Source organism: Centruroides sculpturatus, unplaced genomic scaffold (genome assembly GCF_000671375.1).
Source record: "Centruroides sculpturatus isolate CEXI.00-Female unplaced genomic scaffold, Cexi_2.0 scaffold424, whole genome shotgun sequence".
NCBI lineage: Eukaryota > Metazoa > Arthropoda > Arachnida > Scorpiones > Buthidae > Centruroides > Centruroides sculpturatus.
This window is the reverse complement of record NW_019384695.1, coordinates 355047-373835: the sequence shown is the minus strand read 5'-3', so window position 1 is coordinate 373835 and position 18789 is coordinate 355047. Positions and strand designations below refer to the sequence as shown.

Here is an 18789-nt window from a genome sequence, read left to right as displayed (position 1 = left end):
GTTGATATAACTTTTTTTTTATTGCGTTTAACCAGAATAGTTTTAGATATTAATTAGTGTTCTCTTAATTAAAACTATTCTCATTGGTTATTGTTTTTTTCAGTTATTATTGGTTGTAAATACTGATATACATCAGGTTTTAATCATAAGAAGAGAATAATGATTAATATAAAAAAAAATTCATTAATAATTTAAATAAGAAAAATATATTTAAAAATGAATCTCTTCTTTTTAAGAAGAAAAATTATCTGGATTTAACTAAATAGTGAATTAAAGTAGGCTAATTAATATAAACTAATTTTTTTTTTACTCTCATTTAAATTAATACTAAACGATCTCCATTTTTGTTTTTAATTAGAAAATAGGCAAAATTAATTTTAATAGAGTTTAGTTTTGTAATTAGGAAATTATATTACACAATTTTGTTTAATCATCAAGTATTACTTGTGTAAAAATCTGTTTGTAATGATATTCGGATTTAAACCTGTTTATTTGCGATTGCAATAAGCAGATTTTCTCATTGTATTTTAGATACATTAGCCCGGAATTGTGATGCAAAACTTATGACGTACGATATTTTAACCTATCAAGTAATCGAAATGAACTTTTAGTATCGTTCGGTCTTTAAAGTTAATTTAGATGCGCTCTACATATCAAGAGTAATGTTTAACCTTGTTTATAAAAAAAAAAAAAATAGTTTATTGCCTGATGCAAAACAATGCGATAAAATATTTTAGCTAATCGCGACCATCATAGATCTTCATTTGATTTTCGGCTTAAGCGCGTTTTTTACATTCCAAAAAAAACGTCAGATAATTTTATGATTTCGAAGATATATATATATATACTTATTTATAAAAGGAATTTAAAATCTGAAAATAAGGTATTTTTTTGCGGAACTGTCCCACTAATGTAACGGACCGAAGTACAGATGCGAATCTTGCAGATGATAATTATGGTAAATTAGCCGAAACGACGGAAGCACCCTTCGTATCCAAATAGCCGAGATGAAGCAACTGTTAAAAATTTCGAAATAAAACGTCATTTATCCGATTTTTTTTTTTCTTCTTTTTTTTGCTCATGACAATGACAATAAAATCCACACGAAAATGACTGTACTTCAGTTTTTCACTTACTCGTAGATATTTGAAAATCGCTTTAATGAAAATTAAACAAACGACTAAAATGCAATTAAATTTATTAACGTATAATTAATAATACATAGAACTTTGCGAAAAATCTAAATTAACAAATCATGTTTGAAAATCGGAGTCGACGAGTCGCGTAATATTAACATTGTTCGATATCACCGGTTTGATGCCAAATCGTTCTCACGTTAAAATCATAAATATCGATCAAGTAATATGTGGCCAACCATATATTGTGACTAAAGCTTATTTTTATAGAGGTTAATATATTACAATATAATAAAAATTTCCTTTCTGCTGTATTTCGGGAATAATATTTCTTGTAATCCGTTCTATTTTTGTTACATAAATGTAATTGTAATACTTCCCCTTTCAATATATCATGTTATCGGTTTCTTTGAGTTATATATACGTACTAAAGACACGTGTATTAAATAAATTAGCTCATTTAATTATAATTTTGACGAATTAATGCATTTTTGATGTTAAATTATCCACGAACTGTCCAGCATTAACACACAAGTCCGAATTTGCCTAATTCCATTAATTTATGTATTATAGTTTTCTTCTTCTCTTCAATATTATATTTATACTGCAGTAAAGTTTTTGAATAAATTTTTATTCGTTGGCTGAGAGTTTTTATAGAATATTTCTATATTCCCGATAGAGAAAACTTAATTCATTTTCGCTTTCTAGAATTGAAAGAAGAAAAATTTTTTCATATAATCGACAGTAATTATTTTATAGCATTAACTACAATAAAAGTCTTGGAAGTCCTGTTAATCTTACGTAATAAATTACAATGATTACTGCTTTAGGTAATTATTATCTATTTAACGATTAAGTCATTGATAGAATAAATTACAGTCGGGCGATTTATTTATTGACTGGCTAGTAAGTCCACTGCGAGACGAGTCGACGACCCAGGCGACTCAACCAGTTTTTACGCGTTCGCTGACCCACCCCTCAAGTTCTATATTGTATTTTGGCCGTTCTTTATAATTTTTAAATTCAAAATTTATGAAAAATATAATTATTCTTATAGCTAAACAGAGTTAACGAAATAAAGTTTCCGTCCACAGTTCTATGTATTTTATTAACACTTCGTTATTTATAACGAAAGGTGTACAGATGTAGCACGTCTTCGAACTGTACATAATTTGTTAACTGTCTGAAAGTTCTTAAGTTTGGCGCCTTCTTCTTCTCGTTAGCTTTTTTTGGACTGTGAAATCATTTCATGTTTTCGTATATTAATGTACGAATTAAAAATTTATGCGATCAGCTTTAAGTTAAAAAAAATTACTTTCTGTTCGACTACTACTTCACGTTTTATTTGGTTAGTGATATTATCTCCAGACAACATAATTCTTTATTTATCTCACTTCTAAATAAGGAAAGATGTAATCGTGGAAGGAGCAAAAGCAGAATGTGTGAAAGAGATTTCCTGAGAATTTAATAGAATACGTAAAACTGCAACCGGCTACTAGGTAAAAACCACAAAAAATTAAAAAGTTATTGCACGAAGAATCGAAACCTGTACACAGACTTAACACAGAAAAGACAACCACAGTATTTAATGAAGTCAACGTTATTCAAAATGGCAAAGTTGCCATTGTATGTTACAAAACTTGACCTTTCCAAGCATTCTATTAAATTTTATTCCAAAAATTTGATCAGGATAAAATTATATAGAATTTAAGAAATTTTTTTAATCACAATTTTTAATATAAAACCTCGGCATAACAGTCAAGTTGATTTATTAAAAATTATTTGAGAAAAGTTTGGTACAAATTTTATTGTCCTTTGATACAGAAATATCACCTTGTGTTGCTCTTGATAGGAACTGATCTCGAATTAATAAGCATAGCCAATTATGAATCCTTCAGAATGTTTTTATTTTGACACTCTTGGTCATTATGATAGACTTGATAGAGCGTAGCGTAACGAACTTAATGAACAAAAATTTTCAGACATACAAATAGAGTGCGCCGCACTGACGACCGGTTCCATTTTTTTTAACTCATTGATTCCATTTGTTCAATGAAAGAGTCGCTTAGCAACCACGTAAATGTCCGTATATCACGAAAACTCTTAGTACAGACGTTCATAAATTTTGATTCCGATTTCGAAATACGTCTAGAAATGTATTTAGATTGTTATAGGAGGGATTAAAAATTTTTTTGCGGTTTATGACCGTATCCCGCAAGGTTACTTTGTTAAATCGGATTTTATTGGCTAAAAAATTTAATTAATAATAAATAAACAGTTTGCATATCGTTTATTATTATTTACTAGTTGTTATTTTTATTATAATAAATTTTTAGTAACTAGTTTTCGTCAGTACGTTTCGCGTGGTTAAGAATACTTTACACCTCGTTACTTCTGTCTTACTTATTTGACGACTTTCATTGGTTTTTCTCACCTACAATAGATTTTCTGTACGACTTGATTTGTATCGTTTCAATATAAAAAGAATTCATTTTCTACAATATTTTTTTTTCCCTTCTCTTCTCTTCCAATTTCTTCTATGATTGCGTCACGCGTGATTCACGTTAAAGACATGCCGACGCAAGCGTGACGGGTGGAGTTCGAACCAGTTCGCACCTTACAGATCACCTTGTATAGGTCACGGGACCGGAAGAAGTATCGTCTTGGAATAAATAGTACTACTAGCGGAACACGTGTTGAGTCAGTAACACAGCGTATGTTTTGTTTAGTAGCATTTTGGATGCGTCATGTTCTTATATCAAGGTGGGCTTTTGGTTTATGAGAAATAATTGATCAAATTATATATAGAATTATCGTTTTTTTTAAATAAATCTCCTGCTGAAATATGCTGGATTTTATAAATTTTAGCGTTTTATTAATACTAAATTATTAATATTTTCTAATCAATAGCATTTTACTCATCTTAATTTACAGGGTAATTTTAGAACATTTGTTTTGCCATAGAAAAATTCAGATTTTTACATTGATGATAAATATGAAAGTAAGATGGTAATTAATGATGAAATTATTTATGTAAAATTGTAGAATTATTTTACATTTATACAATATAATTTTAAAATTCTAATCTAAGATGTAGATATTAATTTATAAAATTTATTTTATATTATGTTTTACTTACTTGTTTTTTTACAGTATGGAATAATTTGCATAATTGATGCTGTTCATATAATTAATGAGATGATAAATTATTTATCCACTATATATGTAAATATTTAATATAATAAATATAATGAATATGAAATGTGATATTTCTGCTATAAGCCATTGAGTTTTTCTTATATAAATTATTTTTATCAGAATAAATATCTATAAATCATGACATTCTTGCATGTAAATTTAAGTTTTTCCTTGTTATATTATAGGATAAGACGATAACAATACTAAATATTAATGATAGAAAAATATATCTGTTTGTAATACTGAGAATTATGATAATTTAAAACGGGAAAGAAAAATTATTTTGAATTATTAAACTAAATAGATACAATATTTATATAAATATTGTAACAAAATAATATAAGAGGCAAAAAAAAGTAACTTTTAATGAAGTATTTTTGTTAAGTTTTTGATTATAATTTATCAAAATTGAAAAGTAACTTGTTTAACTATATTGTATTTTTAAATGATTTTTAAATGACTTTTGTTGTTTTAAAACCTTTGGTTTCTATATTTTGATTACAAATATAGCTTAAAATAAATCAATATTTTATCTTTAATACAAAAAGAATATGCATGTCATGATAATTACTATTAGAGTTAGTTGAAATTTTATTGGTGCAACAGCTGTCTTGGCCAAGTCATACCATAAATAAATAGAGTATTTAGCATATTAGCAGAGGAAGGAATTCAGTTTGCATTTGAGATAAATGTTTTTCTATATGAATCTAGATTTCATTCTTTTGATGGACATTACTTTCTTCTCTTTAATTTGCTTTTAAATAGGATTACACTATAGATACCATTTATTTATTAATATTTGTATTATTTAATTAACTTGTAGTTATAACTTTAATTAAAAATATAATTAATTATTTATTTTAAATCTGAATATAAAACTAATGAAGTTATATATTAAACATACTAAATATATTAAAACTAATGTTGCTATTATAGAAAAATTTTGGTTAGTAAAATTAAACAAGATATGACAATATACATTCATTGACAAAAAAAAAGTTATTCATTAAGAATGAGGTATTGGATTCAAATAAAACTTTATTGGTGCAAACATAATGACAATGGTATTAAATGAATACAATATTGTAATTAAAAGGGACAATTTCCCAGATACATGTGGTGATATGATTGGGCATAGAAGTATACAGGCACCCTGTTTTATTTGGTGACAGATATTGCAACTACCATTTCATATTCCTCATGCATTGTAGATGATCAAAGGTGGCATCTCATCCAATCAAATCTGGAGACCAGGTAGGCCAAAAAAATGTGGAAACATGACATATATTCTTAGTGCTCGGTCACACATGGCTAGAGTTCACAACCTTGATGAAAAATGGCTGTTTACCACGCTGCTATGAAAGGCAATACACGAGGGAGCAAAATTGTACCACTTTACTGTCAATATCCTTCATACCACTATTAGGTGTGACTGTCACATAAGATGGCTCCCCAGACTAGCATTCCAATAGTGGTGTAGTGCACTACTCAATAGTAAAGGTGGGATTTCACTAGTGGTCTTCCAGACTTATGTGCTCTGACATATCCACTGTTCCTAGCATCACCTCAGTCAGATCAAAATAGCCCAGATACAGAATTGCCATTTTGCCAATATGACGACAGTATAATTTAGACATGCATTGCATTTGAAGTCCTTTAAATAGGGACATCAAAAATCTTGAACATTGTAAATCTTTGCAAGCTTTTTTTTACAGGATACTTACTAAGGATAATGATTTTAAGACATTCTGACATCATTACTTGGTGTGCAGTTGGACTATAACTGTAATCATTCACTTAACTACAGTATCTGACATACATATCTGGATGCATAAATTTTTTTTTGATGATTGTATTTTTAATTTACAACTTTAATATTACTATTTATCAATGTAAAGTAAAATTTGATGTATGTTCTTTGGAACTTAGCATACATAAAGTTGCTATTGAGAACAAATCATACTGGAACACTCATTTTGATGGAAAAAGATGATTTATTTTCTATAATTTATTATAAATAAATTATAGAAAATAAATCATCTTTTTCCATCAAAATCAGTGTTCCAGTATGATTTGTTCTCAATAGCAACTTGTATGTTCTTTGGAACTTAGCATAAATTAATTAATTGAGAGAACAGCAAGCAATCAAATACTAGCAATATTTGATATTGGAACTGCTTTTATTTAGTTCTAGCTTCTGTATTTACTAGTCCTAAATTAATTGTCAATTAAGAACTAGTAAATTCAATAAATTTATTAAAACTTTGTTATTTGTAAAGGAGATTAATTTTAGATTTACCATATAAATAATTATATATTTTAGCCTACTGTTCCTTTACATTCACTCTCAATACTACTTGTAGATTGATTATAATTATTAATAAAAAAAAATTAAATAAAGTTAAGTTATTGTAAGTGTCAATAAGAAAGATTTTCTTTTTTTGTGTGTGTTTCATTACAATTATTAGAGTCAACACTTTCTTAAATATATTTGACATTGGACAGTCATTAAAAATACTGTCATCTTGGAAGGACATTAATTGTGAAAATCATACTTTTTTTTCAGTATAATTTGTCAATCAGATGAATTTCAACTATTTAATTATTGTTAATCTTAGAAATATATTTTTTAATATCTAGAAAAAAAATGGAGGACAATAGTCTGAAATGAATACAGAACACTTGCTAATCCAGCTTCTCAATTAAACAATCATACTGGGGAATGTGTTGGATATATGCTTCCATTTCCATGAAAATGTTAGTTATGTCACACATCTGTATTCCTGTTTACACAACTTTAATTCTTTATTTATTATAACATGCACAGAATACTATACACAGAAATAAAACTTACATTTTATATATTGCTGTACATAATTTCACAATAACAAAACAGCTCCAGAAGAGTCATTGCTCTTCAGTACTATCATTCATTGCCTTTAGATAGGTTTAGTAGTACAACTAGGAAGGAGCCAAAAAGGTCTAGATTCTCTTTCATGTAATTTATTTGGATTTTTTTTCTTAATAAAGGTAAAGATTTGAATGCAATAAATGCATTTATACACATGTATATACAATATCTAAGAATTTACTCATCATCCATAGCAGTAGTAGCTATATCCACAATAGTATAGGGGTGAATGCAGGTTTGCATCTTCTAATTCAGGCCTTCCTAATATTGATTCTGGTTACTCTACTATGCAGGCTTTGGTCCTATACACAGTAATCTGGCATTTCTCTGTGCAGAGAATGGCTGTATTTTCTGGGATATTGTAAAATTAAGAAGTGATATAAAGTAAATTTCTTTAAGAAATAAATTCTTATGAATTCTAAAAACTTATATATCATGTTTCTTCACTGATGATTAATTTTTGTGTATAAGAGTCAAATAGCCACTTTAACATGGTACAAAAGCTAAAACAGTGTCCCAAGTTAGGATATTTCCCCTAACTTGCAACAAGAGGCATTTAAAATACTGTACTTTTTTTTTTAAATAATAGGGATGTAAAATGTTTAGTTAGTGTTACCAAAGCTAATGGCAGAGACCGATATTTGTACATATATTTATTATTATTCAATTTTATTTTTCGTGTGTGGTCTTTAGCTTAGAATTTGAAAATTGTCCTAAGTGTTGGCACTTGACTGTACGAGAATATTTAATTTAGAGCTGTGATTAATGCTGCCAAATGTAGTACTTTACTGCATTTTTTTAATACTATAATGCTATAGTTGTAATAAATATTATGAAAAAAAATTTGTTTAATATTTTATCTAGTACTTTTGGATTTTTTGAGAAACAATGCAGAAACATTAACAATGAATGGAAACTGCACATTCTTATAATATCAATGAAATGATTTTCAAATCATGCCAATTGTCCCAGAGAAGTAATTCAATGTTTAATAAAGTTATATAAAAACAAAAGCTTTCAAATCTAATAGAATTTTTACTTTAAACAAATTGAGAAATATTACAAAACTTAAAATTTCTTATCCATGTAATCTGTTTCTCTCATTTAGATGCAATTATAGGAAATATTTTTTACAGTTAATTATATAAAAAAGCAAAATAATCCAATCTTTGCAAATATCTACAATTATTAGTCAGAGAAGTTATGACTGCAGTTAGATCTTTATTGAAATTATTATTTTGTGTTAGTGGGAAAGTTTAATCCCCTGTATATCATTAATTTTATTGTCCTATCAAATAATCAGTAAATACCAGTATATTTACTACTATCACTTTCCAGAAATACAGTAGACAGACTAGCTAAACAGATGCAAACATCCCTGCTCCAAATTTCTGACTGCTGTCTACTGGACACACAGTACAAAAACAATTAAGTGACATGTCACCTTAAAGTGAAGTCATGTGACCTCCAAAATTAGTTGCTAATCACTTCTTGCCTTGTATTTCAAGATAATATATATATGTGATCTGTATTTGTTTTATTCATATATATATGAATATTTTATGACACCTTTTTAATATGTAATTGCTTGCTTCTCATATGAAAACACACAAATATACCAAAAACCAGTAAAAGGAATAAAAATATTTTCTGATATGAATGTTTTCATTTGTTTCTATCATCATCAGGTATGCCATAATGAATACCAAACAGAACAACAATGTTTAACAATTGGACACATTCCTTTTACTTGCTTTGTGTGTTTTCATTCCACACAACCAGTTTTTTTGAAGAAGAAAATGATGTGCGTGTCTAATAAAACCTGTTCATTATGATATCTGCAAGAGGTCTTTTGACTGTCCATGTATTAGAAATCTCCACATAACACCGGCAAATTCTCTGGGCTTGCTTAGCATATGCTGCATCTTAACTTTGGTGAAATATTGCAGTATAGTTTCTTCAGTCTTTTCTTCATCTTGCTTATTTTCTTCATATTTTTATCTTCTTAAGTTTTGACTGTCAATATATTTTTTATATGAGAACAAATATGTCAATAATAATTTATTCTAATATGTAAACTCTTTTATCGTTTATTTCCTTTTACACTGGCAGCTAGCGGCTAGCCTTTATAAGTCAGTGCAATGCTTGCGGGAACTTGATTGCTTGCTCACATGGCAGTTTTTCACAGCAAACAAGTGCACGTGCATAATGTCATTCAAAGCATTTAACACAGCTAGATTGTATTGAAAGCTTGTGGTACCCACTCAGCATACATGTATTGTGTACAGGGGCAGATCTACATAGTGACTAATAGGGCTTAAGCTCTGTGCCCACAAAAATTGATTATCATAAATTTTTAATACTTTTTCATTATAATATATTTCATGAGTAGATATAATGGGCTTTATAATAGTCCATACTTNATCTTCTTAAGTTTTGACTGTCAATATATTTTTTATATGAGAACAAATATGTTAATAATAATTTATTCTAATATGTAAACTCTTTTATCATTTGTTTCCTTTTACACTGGCAGCTAGCGGCTAGCCTTTATAAGTCAGTGCAATGCTTGCGGGAACTTGATTGCTTGCTCACATGGCGGTTTTTCACAGCAAACAAGTGCACGTGCATAACGTCATTCAAAGCATTTAACGCAGCTAGATTGTATTGAAAGCTCGTGGTACCCACTCAGCATACATGTATTGTGTACAGGGGCAGATCTACATAGTGACTAATAGGGCTTAAGCTCTTTGCCCACAAAAATTGATTATCATAAATTTTTAATACTTTTTCATTATAATATATTTCATGAGTAGATATAATGGGCTTTATAATAGTCCATACTTTTTATTCACACCAAATAACGTTTCTGCTTATTGTTTAATGTTAGAGATAGGCCTATTATTCTTATTATAACTTTCAGCATGCCCAAAAATTTTGGTCAGGATTTGCCCAATATAACATAACATACTGTTGAGAGCTTTATCACCATGTGCCCTAGACAGTGATGGAATGTAAGAATACACCCTTATATAAATCTTCTTTAGAATAGTCCTTAGAATTTCCTTACAATCTTCCTTATGCAGACTGCTACTCTAAAAATGCTACTGACATGATGCTCGATTAAACTGAGTGTTCTGCAAAATGTTCTTTGTTAACAGGAGTCCTGCTAATGTAAAACATAAAAGAGAAAATCAGGAACATGAAAGAATACTCTGTTGAGCACACATGGTTGTATTTGTTAAAATATGTGTAATTTTACAAATTCCTCTTGTTTTAAAAATAATCTGTGGTTTATTTTTTGTTTTTAGCTGAAACATTTATTAAGCCAAACAAATTTTGTTGATAAGAGTATATTTTATTAGTTTATTTAGAATGCTGTAGAAAGATAGATATTTCTGTTGCAAAATTCATTATGAAAACTACTTTTAATATTGTTATTGTAATCAATTTGGATTAATATAATTTAGGTAGTTTATTATAAAATATTGATACTTCCTAAGGAAAAAGTACACACTATTTCTTTTGTTTTATATTTCACAAAGCAAGACATTTATATATTATATTTATTTTATATTAAGAAATTTGAAAAAACAACATTTATTTTTAACATTTTTCTTATGAACTTCATAATATATAATTCTGATTGGAAGATTACAATTTTGTGAGTGATAAATCAATTGATTATCATATTTGTATTTCAAAGTTATTTTTTTTTATGCATACCAAAAATTAATTTGTTATAAAAAAAATAAGTTAAATAATTATTATTTTTAGTCATGAAAATTTAACTACAAGAAAAGAATATTTGATAATTTAATTTATGAATTTTTTAAAATAATTACTAATATAATTAATGCTAAAAATATCAAAATTTTATTACAATGTGATACAAATTAATATTCAGAATATTCTAAGACAATGCGTACCATAAAATAGGTAAAAGCAAAATATGACTTTCAACACCTCAACATAATGAATAAAAAAAATGTTTTTAAGAAATTTGAATTGAAAACACTTATTGATGAGTTCAAGTTATAGTGTATAGGCAAAAGAATACAATAATATGCATAAAAAAGAACTGTTTTTAAAATTTTTGAAGAGGAAAGAGCAGGGATGGCCAACTTATGTCCTGTCTAATGAATTTATGTGGCCCGCGAACATTCTTTCGATACTAGCTACTGAAGTCCGAATAGCTCGATAAAAAATTCTGACGCCTAAAAAAAAAAAAGTCAACAACAACAACTCACTGTGCATTTAGAGTGTTAATCCTCCATTACAAATCGTTGTAAGTACAGCATAGAATGTTGATAAAGCAAGATAATGTGAAAAATGTATCTGTAATCTCTATGTACAATTTAGTCTCTACAGGGTGACACCACGATGAGATCTTGCACCATCTCAAAATCTTCCTAGGGCAGCCTCTGGTTCAGCCCGTGGAAAAAGTTTTCTTTCCAATCTGGCCCGGGCAAAAACTGTTGGCCACCCGTCCTAGAAGATAATTATGATTTTATAAGTTACTTTGATACTGTTTTTAAATTCTTTTGTATCCAGTTCAATATAAATGATATTTTAAAAGTTATTCTTTTCTATAAAAATTATACTTGTTGATCTAAAGATGATAATTTGAATTTATAAAATATACTGATCAATAAAATTTTTTATTTAAATTTCTTAAAATCTTTGTTCATTATTTTGATTGCTAAAATGAGAAATCATATTCTATAAATATTTTCATTGTTTACGATTAACTAACTGAAATTTTAATAAGTTGTTCATAATACTTTTGTAGTTTATGAATTTCATAATTATGTTTTTCTTTCAGCTCATCGGAAAAGTGCTGTTGAACGTCTTGAAGAAAGCAAAGCTAATTATGTTAAATCAGAATGTGTTTTAGATTCAAAACAAAAATTTAAAAACAGTTCACATCTGCAAGTAAGCATTGGGCCACAACTAAATGTTTTGAGAAAGGGACCATTAAAACATTATCATAGTCATGATTTATCTCTTCTAAAGTCACAAACTAATTTCTCCATCCATGATCCTGATCAGAACCAAAGTTTAAATTCACAAGAACATCAGCAAATGATTATATATTCAAAATCACAAGGTCCCATTAGGGCAAGAGCTAAATCTCAATCAGAGGTTAGAGATTCACAAAACAGGAGGAAACTTTCCTTTCTTAGTCATGGCAGTGGAAAATCTAACGATGAATTTGGTGATTTGGAATCACAGTTAAAACGTCTCATATCTTCAAATTCAAAAGAAAATATTAATTTAATTTCAACTTCAAATTTTTCCATTCCATCCAAAATACACACAGAGGGACCAAAAGTCCATCGTGGGTTTTCAGATCCAATTAAAAAAGATAGTAATCTTATGCCAAGACATGCCCAAGAAAGAAATTATAACATTCATAAAAGTTTACCTGATTTGTCTCCATCATTACATGAACCACTTGATAAAGAAGAAACACCATCTTCTGAAAGTTCAGATGATTCTCTTTTCTGGCAAGATAAAGCAGAATTAGATATGAATTTATCATCATGTCCTATTTCAAATAATTCATCTTATAAATATGACTCTTTAATTGATCAGGAAGAAATGTATGTAGATTGTCTTCGAAATGATTGTCCTGTAACTGAAATTAATAATGGTGCTGATACATTACAGTCTTTAAGGAGAGAATGGAATAGTGATACTATTCGTAGAAACATTGTTAGTAGATCAAAATCTGATGTAAGTCACAGGTATTCTAAAATTCAGACAGAACATGTGCCAAGGAGGAATAGTTATTGTACAGCAGAACTTGAAAGGTTTTTTGACATGATGGGACTTGATACAATGGTATGGCATAACATTACATCTCCAACACACCTATCAAGTCCTCCACGATTTTTTGACAGTGTTAGTTCCATTAATTCAGATGATCATCGATCAAGTATCTGTAGTGAAGATTCATTTTCTGAAATTCCACGAGAAGGTTTAACTAATAGGGATCTTCGAGAACATGGACCTATTGAAACATCAATTGTGGAAAAAAATGCAAGAGTAATCAAATGGCTTTATAACTGCAGAAAAGCTTTAAAAGAACCTGGCTCGTGATTCTGGCTGCTAAACAGTATTTGGTATAAAATTTTTATAATTACAGTAATTAATTCTATATATTTATATTAATAAGTATAAATAATTTAAATTTGTTGAATTTTGTTTTTTTACCTTACTTTCAATTTCAAAAATAAAAAAACATCATTACTCTGCAGTGGGTGATCAGTTAACGAACATAATCCTTTCCAAGACCATGTTTGCTATCTGAATTGTTTATTAACTGATTATGAATTTACCATAGATTTTTGTGGGAATTTGATTAATTCGTTCTGGAGACCACTGGCAAATGGTCTCCAGAATGAAATGGTATCATCTGTGTTTCTCAGATGCAATTTTTCTTTCTCATTAATCAAAAAGACTCAAGCAGATATCTTTCTTAGCTAAGATTGTATCTACTATAGACTTGTTGAAGTCATCTGCTTACAATATCAGACATCATCTGCCCACTCTCTACCATGGCTATTATCTCTTGCTTAGTTTCTATAGTGAATGTAGTTCTTGACACTCCACTCTTTTTAGGCCCATAATATTTTCTAAACTTTTTACTTAAAAAAACTGATAAGCACTTACAAAAAATTCAGAGAACAGAAATTAACTAGTGCAAAAAAGGTTATGTATACACCTGTGAAAGTTTCATTTCATAAACCATGTATAGATGCCATTAAAATATAGTTTTACAAATCTTAAACACAGCATCACTTCTTATGTTTGTTCTGTGAGGTGTTTGTTGTCTGAACTGTTTGTTAACCAATCACCCACTGTATATTTGAAATTTTAACTAATCACAAAATCAAAATAACAACAAGCAATAATGCATTTTATATTATAAAAAATTATCTTACATAAAAATGCTATATAGCACAAGATCTGGATGAAATTATAAAGTAACACAACATAGAACTAGAATATCCATAAAAAATATTTTAATCATAAAACTAACAATTTGACTGCTTTAAATAGTCATAGTTAAGTTAAATACATTCTATTAATGAACACAAATTAGAATGTTGAATGTGGGCCCTGTCCCTGTTCGGGTGTAGTATTTGAGATTCATATTACATCCAACCAAGATAGAAATGTTTAGAAAGACTTGAAATGTACAAAGCAACAAGAAAAGCTATGGCCAAAAATTATAAAGATGCTGATATTATCTCACAGGCCTGGAAATCCTTTTTTGATATGTAAACAGCCACAGTGACATTCACTGCCTCAACTAACAACATATGTTTTCTATCTATTTTAAAATTTATGTTCTAATTTCTATTCTTTAATAAAATGTAATTAATCTGATGATAACCATTTAAAGTGGTTGAAAATGTTAATTTGAGATTAAAATACTTTTTTCCTGGATATTCTGGTTCTATGTTATGTTTCTTTATAATTATTATACAATATTAAATCTTAAATATATTTAGTGGACATTTAGATTCACTTAATATATCTAACCTGCATTCAAGTATTGATTTTTTTTCTTTCCCCCTTGCAGTGGTTCTCAATCTTCAATCTCAAACAAGTTAGATAAGGGCTCTTTTTCTTTACTTAAGGGAAACAGGCATTTTCTTGGACAATAGTTAATGAATATTATTAGTTTCTTATATGCAACAAACAAATTTTAAAAATACATAATTTTAATAACAAGCTATAACTAAATCAACACCTGTTCACTCGCTGAGAGATTTATTCTTAACACAAACGTTTTCAATCCAATCAATGGATCATCGTCAGGTAAATTAGAACATTTCAAAAAATAGAACAACAAGTTCAAAATACAAAAAATATAAATATTAATAACGGATAACCAATATATTACTAACAGCAAAATAACGTTTTTAAATAATATAATTAATACAAATGCTGCTAAAATTATAATTGCTGTTAGTAATATATTGGTTATCCGTTATTAATATTTATATTTTTTGTATTTTGAACTTGTTGTTCTATTTTTTGAAATGTTCTAATTTACCTGACGATGATCCATTGATTGGATTGAAAACGTTTGTGTTAAGAATAAATCTCTCAGCGAGTGAACAGGTGTTGATTTAGTTATAGTTTATTATTTTCTGCTGAGCACGCTTTGGGTTGTTTAATAACAAGTTCTGAGGCACATCTAAAAATTTCTAGATTTGGTAAAGGCAAAAATACTCTTGATATATTAGAATTATAGGATAGCCTTAAAATGTCTGGATAAACTAGAATTGACAGATTTTATTTATTTATTTTATTTTCAATTACAATAGGAAAGTATTATAACAATAGATTTCCTCTACCTATAAATTCTCTCTGTTATCTGTCTGTCTTTCCTTAATCTAAAAACCAAGTTGGATAGATGAAAGATGAGACCAGATATAGAAACCTTAGGGGCAGGAGGCCCTGATTAACTATATATGAAATTTTGATGCAAACTGGCAATCATGTTATTTCAATTCAAAAATTTTCCCCTGAAAGGTGTTAGATTGATGATTGGCATAACTCTATTGTTAAAGGAAAAGTATGAAGTACAGGGGCAAGCCACTACTAAGTTGAGGTGGGGAGCATACATTTTAAGATAAATAAATTTAAAATATGATTAAAAATTGCAGCCCAGCACTGTGACGATGTTTAACAGTAAAATCCTGATTGGTATACATCATTCATTTTATTTTAAGTAAAAAGTATAAAATTATAAAGAAAAGAAATTAAGAATAGTATAATATTCATTTGCATACTTTGTTTGAAACGGTAATCAACAAAGTAAATGTTCAGAAATATCTACATTTTGTGAAATGTGGTAATGTAAAATATGTTTTATTTAGTTAAAAAAGTTATATTCCTTTATTTTAACTAAACTGTCCTTGTCTTTTATTGAAATGAGAAAAGATGTAATTTGTTCCTTAAGTTTTCAATGCCTGTGCCAACAATCCATTTTCTTCTCCATAGAAAACTATGGTTTACCATAAATCAAAATCTAAGAGACATTCAGTTTTAAGTTTTTGGAGTGGTATGGGGTGGAGTATGGGTTGGAGAGAGATAACATTAATCATAGCTGTCCATAGGTCTTACCACCTCAACCATATCAGTTTGGGGAACTGAAAACAAATCCAGTGGTCAAAATACTCCAGGAATTTTTGGAGGTAGTCTGTCTCAGATATGTTGGGCCCATTTTTTTAATAGAAACCTTTGTCTGTAAATGTTTCCCTATTGAATATCTGTAATAGTTATCCTTATCTTCTGCAGTATTCTGAAATAACCATCAATTGCCTTTTAATCATGTTTTATCACAATGATTTTGTTATCAAAAGCCTCTTTATTCAGAAATATGTCCTACATTTAATATAGATAGGTACAAATCAAACAAACTGCCAAATTCTGCTAAATTTTAACTCTTTCTGTCTTACAGCACTAACTAGATGGAACCCATATATCCAGGGATGGGCAACCTGCGGCCTGCATTAATATTTTTTGCGGCCTGCATCATGTTAAATATACCCATGCTAATTTATAATTATACATATGCATACGAATAAATAATTGTGATTTACCGATATTTTTTCTTCTCTTTTCTCTTGTGTGCAGCCTAAGTCTTAAAATGCAACCTTACATAGGAAAAGGTTGCCCATCACTGCATATATCAAGCTTTGAAATGAAACCAAGTTGTTTCAAGTGATCATAAACAGTTGAATTCGACAAATTAAATCTCTTAGTGATTTCTTGTGTTGTTATTTGTCAATTTGCTTCGATCAATACCTTTATTTTGTTTTCATCAGCTTCAACTGATGCATCAGCTTCCAGAACATGGTGCATCTTCAATATCGAAATCACTGGAACAAAATTTTGCAAATCAGTTTTGGCATTGTTGTTCTGTTAACACATCATCTCCATATATGTCACATAATTTTTTCTTGCTTGAACATTATTCTTACCTTTTCGATAATAAAAAAGCAAAATATGCCAAAAATGCTGCTTTTGATTTTCCATGTTTGATGGGACACAAAAAAAAAACAACTGTAAAGAATCAAACAAAATTTTTTACAAATAAGCCTTGAAATGTCAACTGTTAAAATATGTAATGACAATATGATTTAGAATGAAATTGGTGGGTAAAATTACAACTAATCCCTCTGGTGGTAAAAAAATGAAATTATTCAAAATATTGGGCTGTTTGGAATGTAGTCTTATCGATGCAGAGCTGGAACTAATGGTGGATCAGATTACAGAAAAACTAAATTCATATCTTGGAACTGTATTTTGGCACCTATAAGTATCAAAGCTTGGAAAGTGGGTGGCACACAAACTATTAGAAATCAATTGTCTGCAGTGAATAAACATCAGCACTTCTCTTTTAACATGCTGTTTCTTTACTGCATTATGACAGACGATGAAAAATGGATAATGTATCACACTATCACAAGAAAAAGACTGTAGACAGATAAGGATAAAAAGTCCTCACCAACAGTAAATGGAGGGTTGTACAAAAAAAAAAAAAAAGGATGTTCTTATCTGTATGGTATCATTTACTTTACTTTAACTGTTAGAACTCGATAAAAATGCAGGTGTGTGTTGTCAACAGCTTTCATTCTTAATTGATTAAAAAACACTTGCAATTAGCAAACATTATGTCAGTGGAACAAAAACTATTTAATGCTAGACTGCACATAACACTTAAAGTTAGAAAAAAAATTAGACTTTAATTGGGAGTCTCTGCCTCATCTTCCTTACTTGCCAGGTATTATCTCAAGTGACTACCATTTATTTCTAAGCCTTCAGAATTTTTCATCAGGAAAAAATTAAAAGATGAAATAAAAAACAAAATCAGAGACCTATTAAAATGGCATTAAAATTTCCAATACGATAGCACAACAAGTTGATAATAAAGGAACATATATCACTGATAAAACATAATTCCTTTTTTTTTTTTTTTTTTAATATGCCTTGTTTCAAAATTTTCCAAAAATATGCACTGACCCGATAATTGCAAAAATATTTCAGTTGTTAATATTTCTGGCTTCCTGCATAAACAGTTATTTTGTTGAGTTTTTACACTTTAAGATTGTTTTATTTTCTACTTATTAACTGTTGTTATAAAAATTTCTTTGTAACTATATAATTTCAATATTGCAATTAAAAAATATAACATATTTAAATCATATTTTTTTTGTAATATAGTATATTTGACAAGTTTATGAAGAAAAGAAAATTTTGAAACTACTTCATAGTGGATATGAATATAAAGAAATAATGCAAGAAAAAAAAGTGAATTTACTTTTTTTCATGTAATGTCAATATTTATTAAAATGCAATATGATAAGAATATTAATAACACACATACAAAAATATTTATTTACAAGTAGAAATACTATATAATAGTTCTGGCAAAAATACAATTAGGTACTTAAAATTTTAAACTGCTACAGTAAAATTAAAAATTAAACTTTGTCTATGTGTAAGATTTCATCATTT

General features: G+C 28.5%; 1 protein-coding gene across 2 annotated transcripts in view; it reads left to right on the top strand.

Annotated features, from left to right (window-relative positions):
• LOC111627425 overlaps nt 1-18555 on the top strand; it is a 55629-nt gene extending 37074 nt beyond the window's left edge. For both annotated transcript variants that reach the window (XM_023370990.1, XM_023370992.1), the window contains exons 3-4: nt 12071-13373; nt 18496-18555. In XM_023370990.1, coding sequence (XP_023226758.1) covers nt 12071-13350 — 1280 coding nt within the window. In that variant the 3' untranslated portion in view covers nt 13351-13373; nt 18496-18555. The remainder of the gene's footprint in view (nt 1-12070; nt 13374-18495) is intronic.
• The last annotated feature ends 234 nt before the right edge of the window (nt 18556-18789 follow it).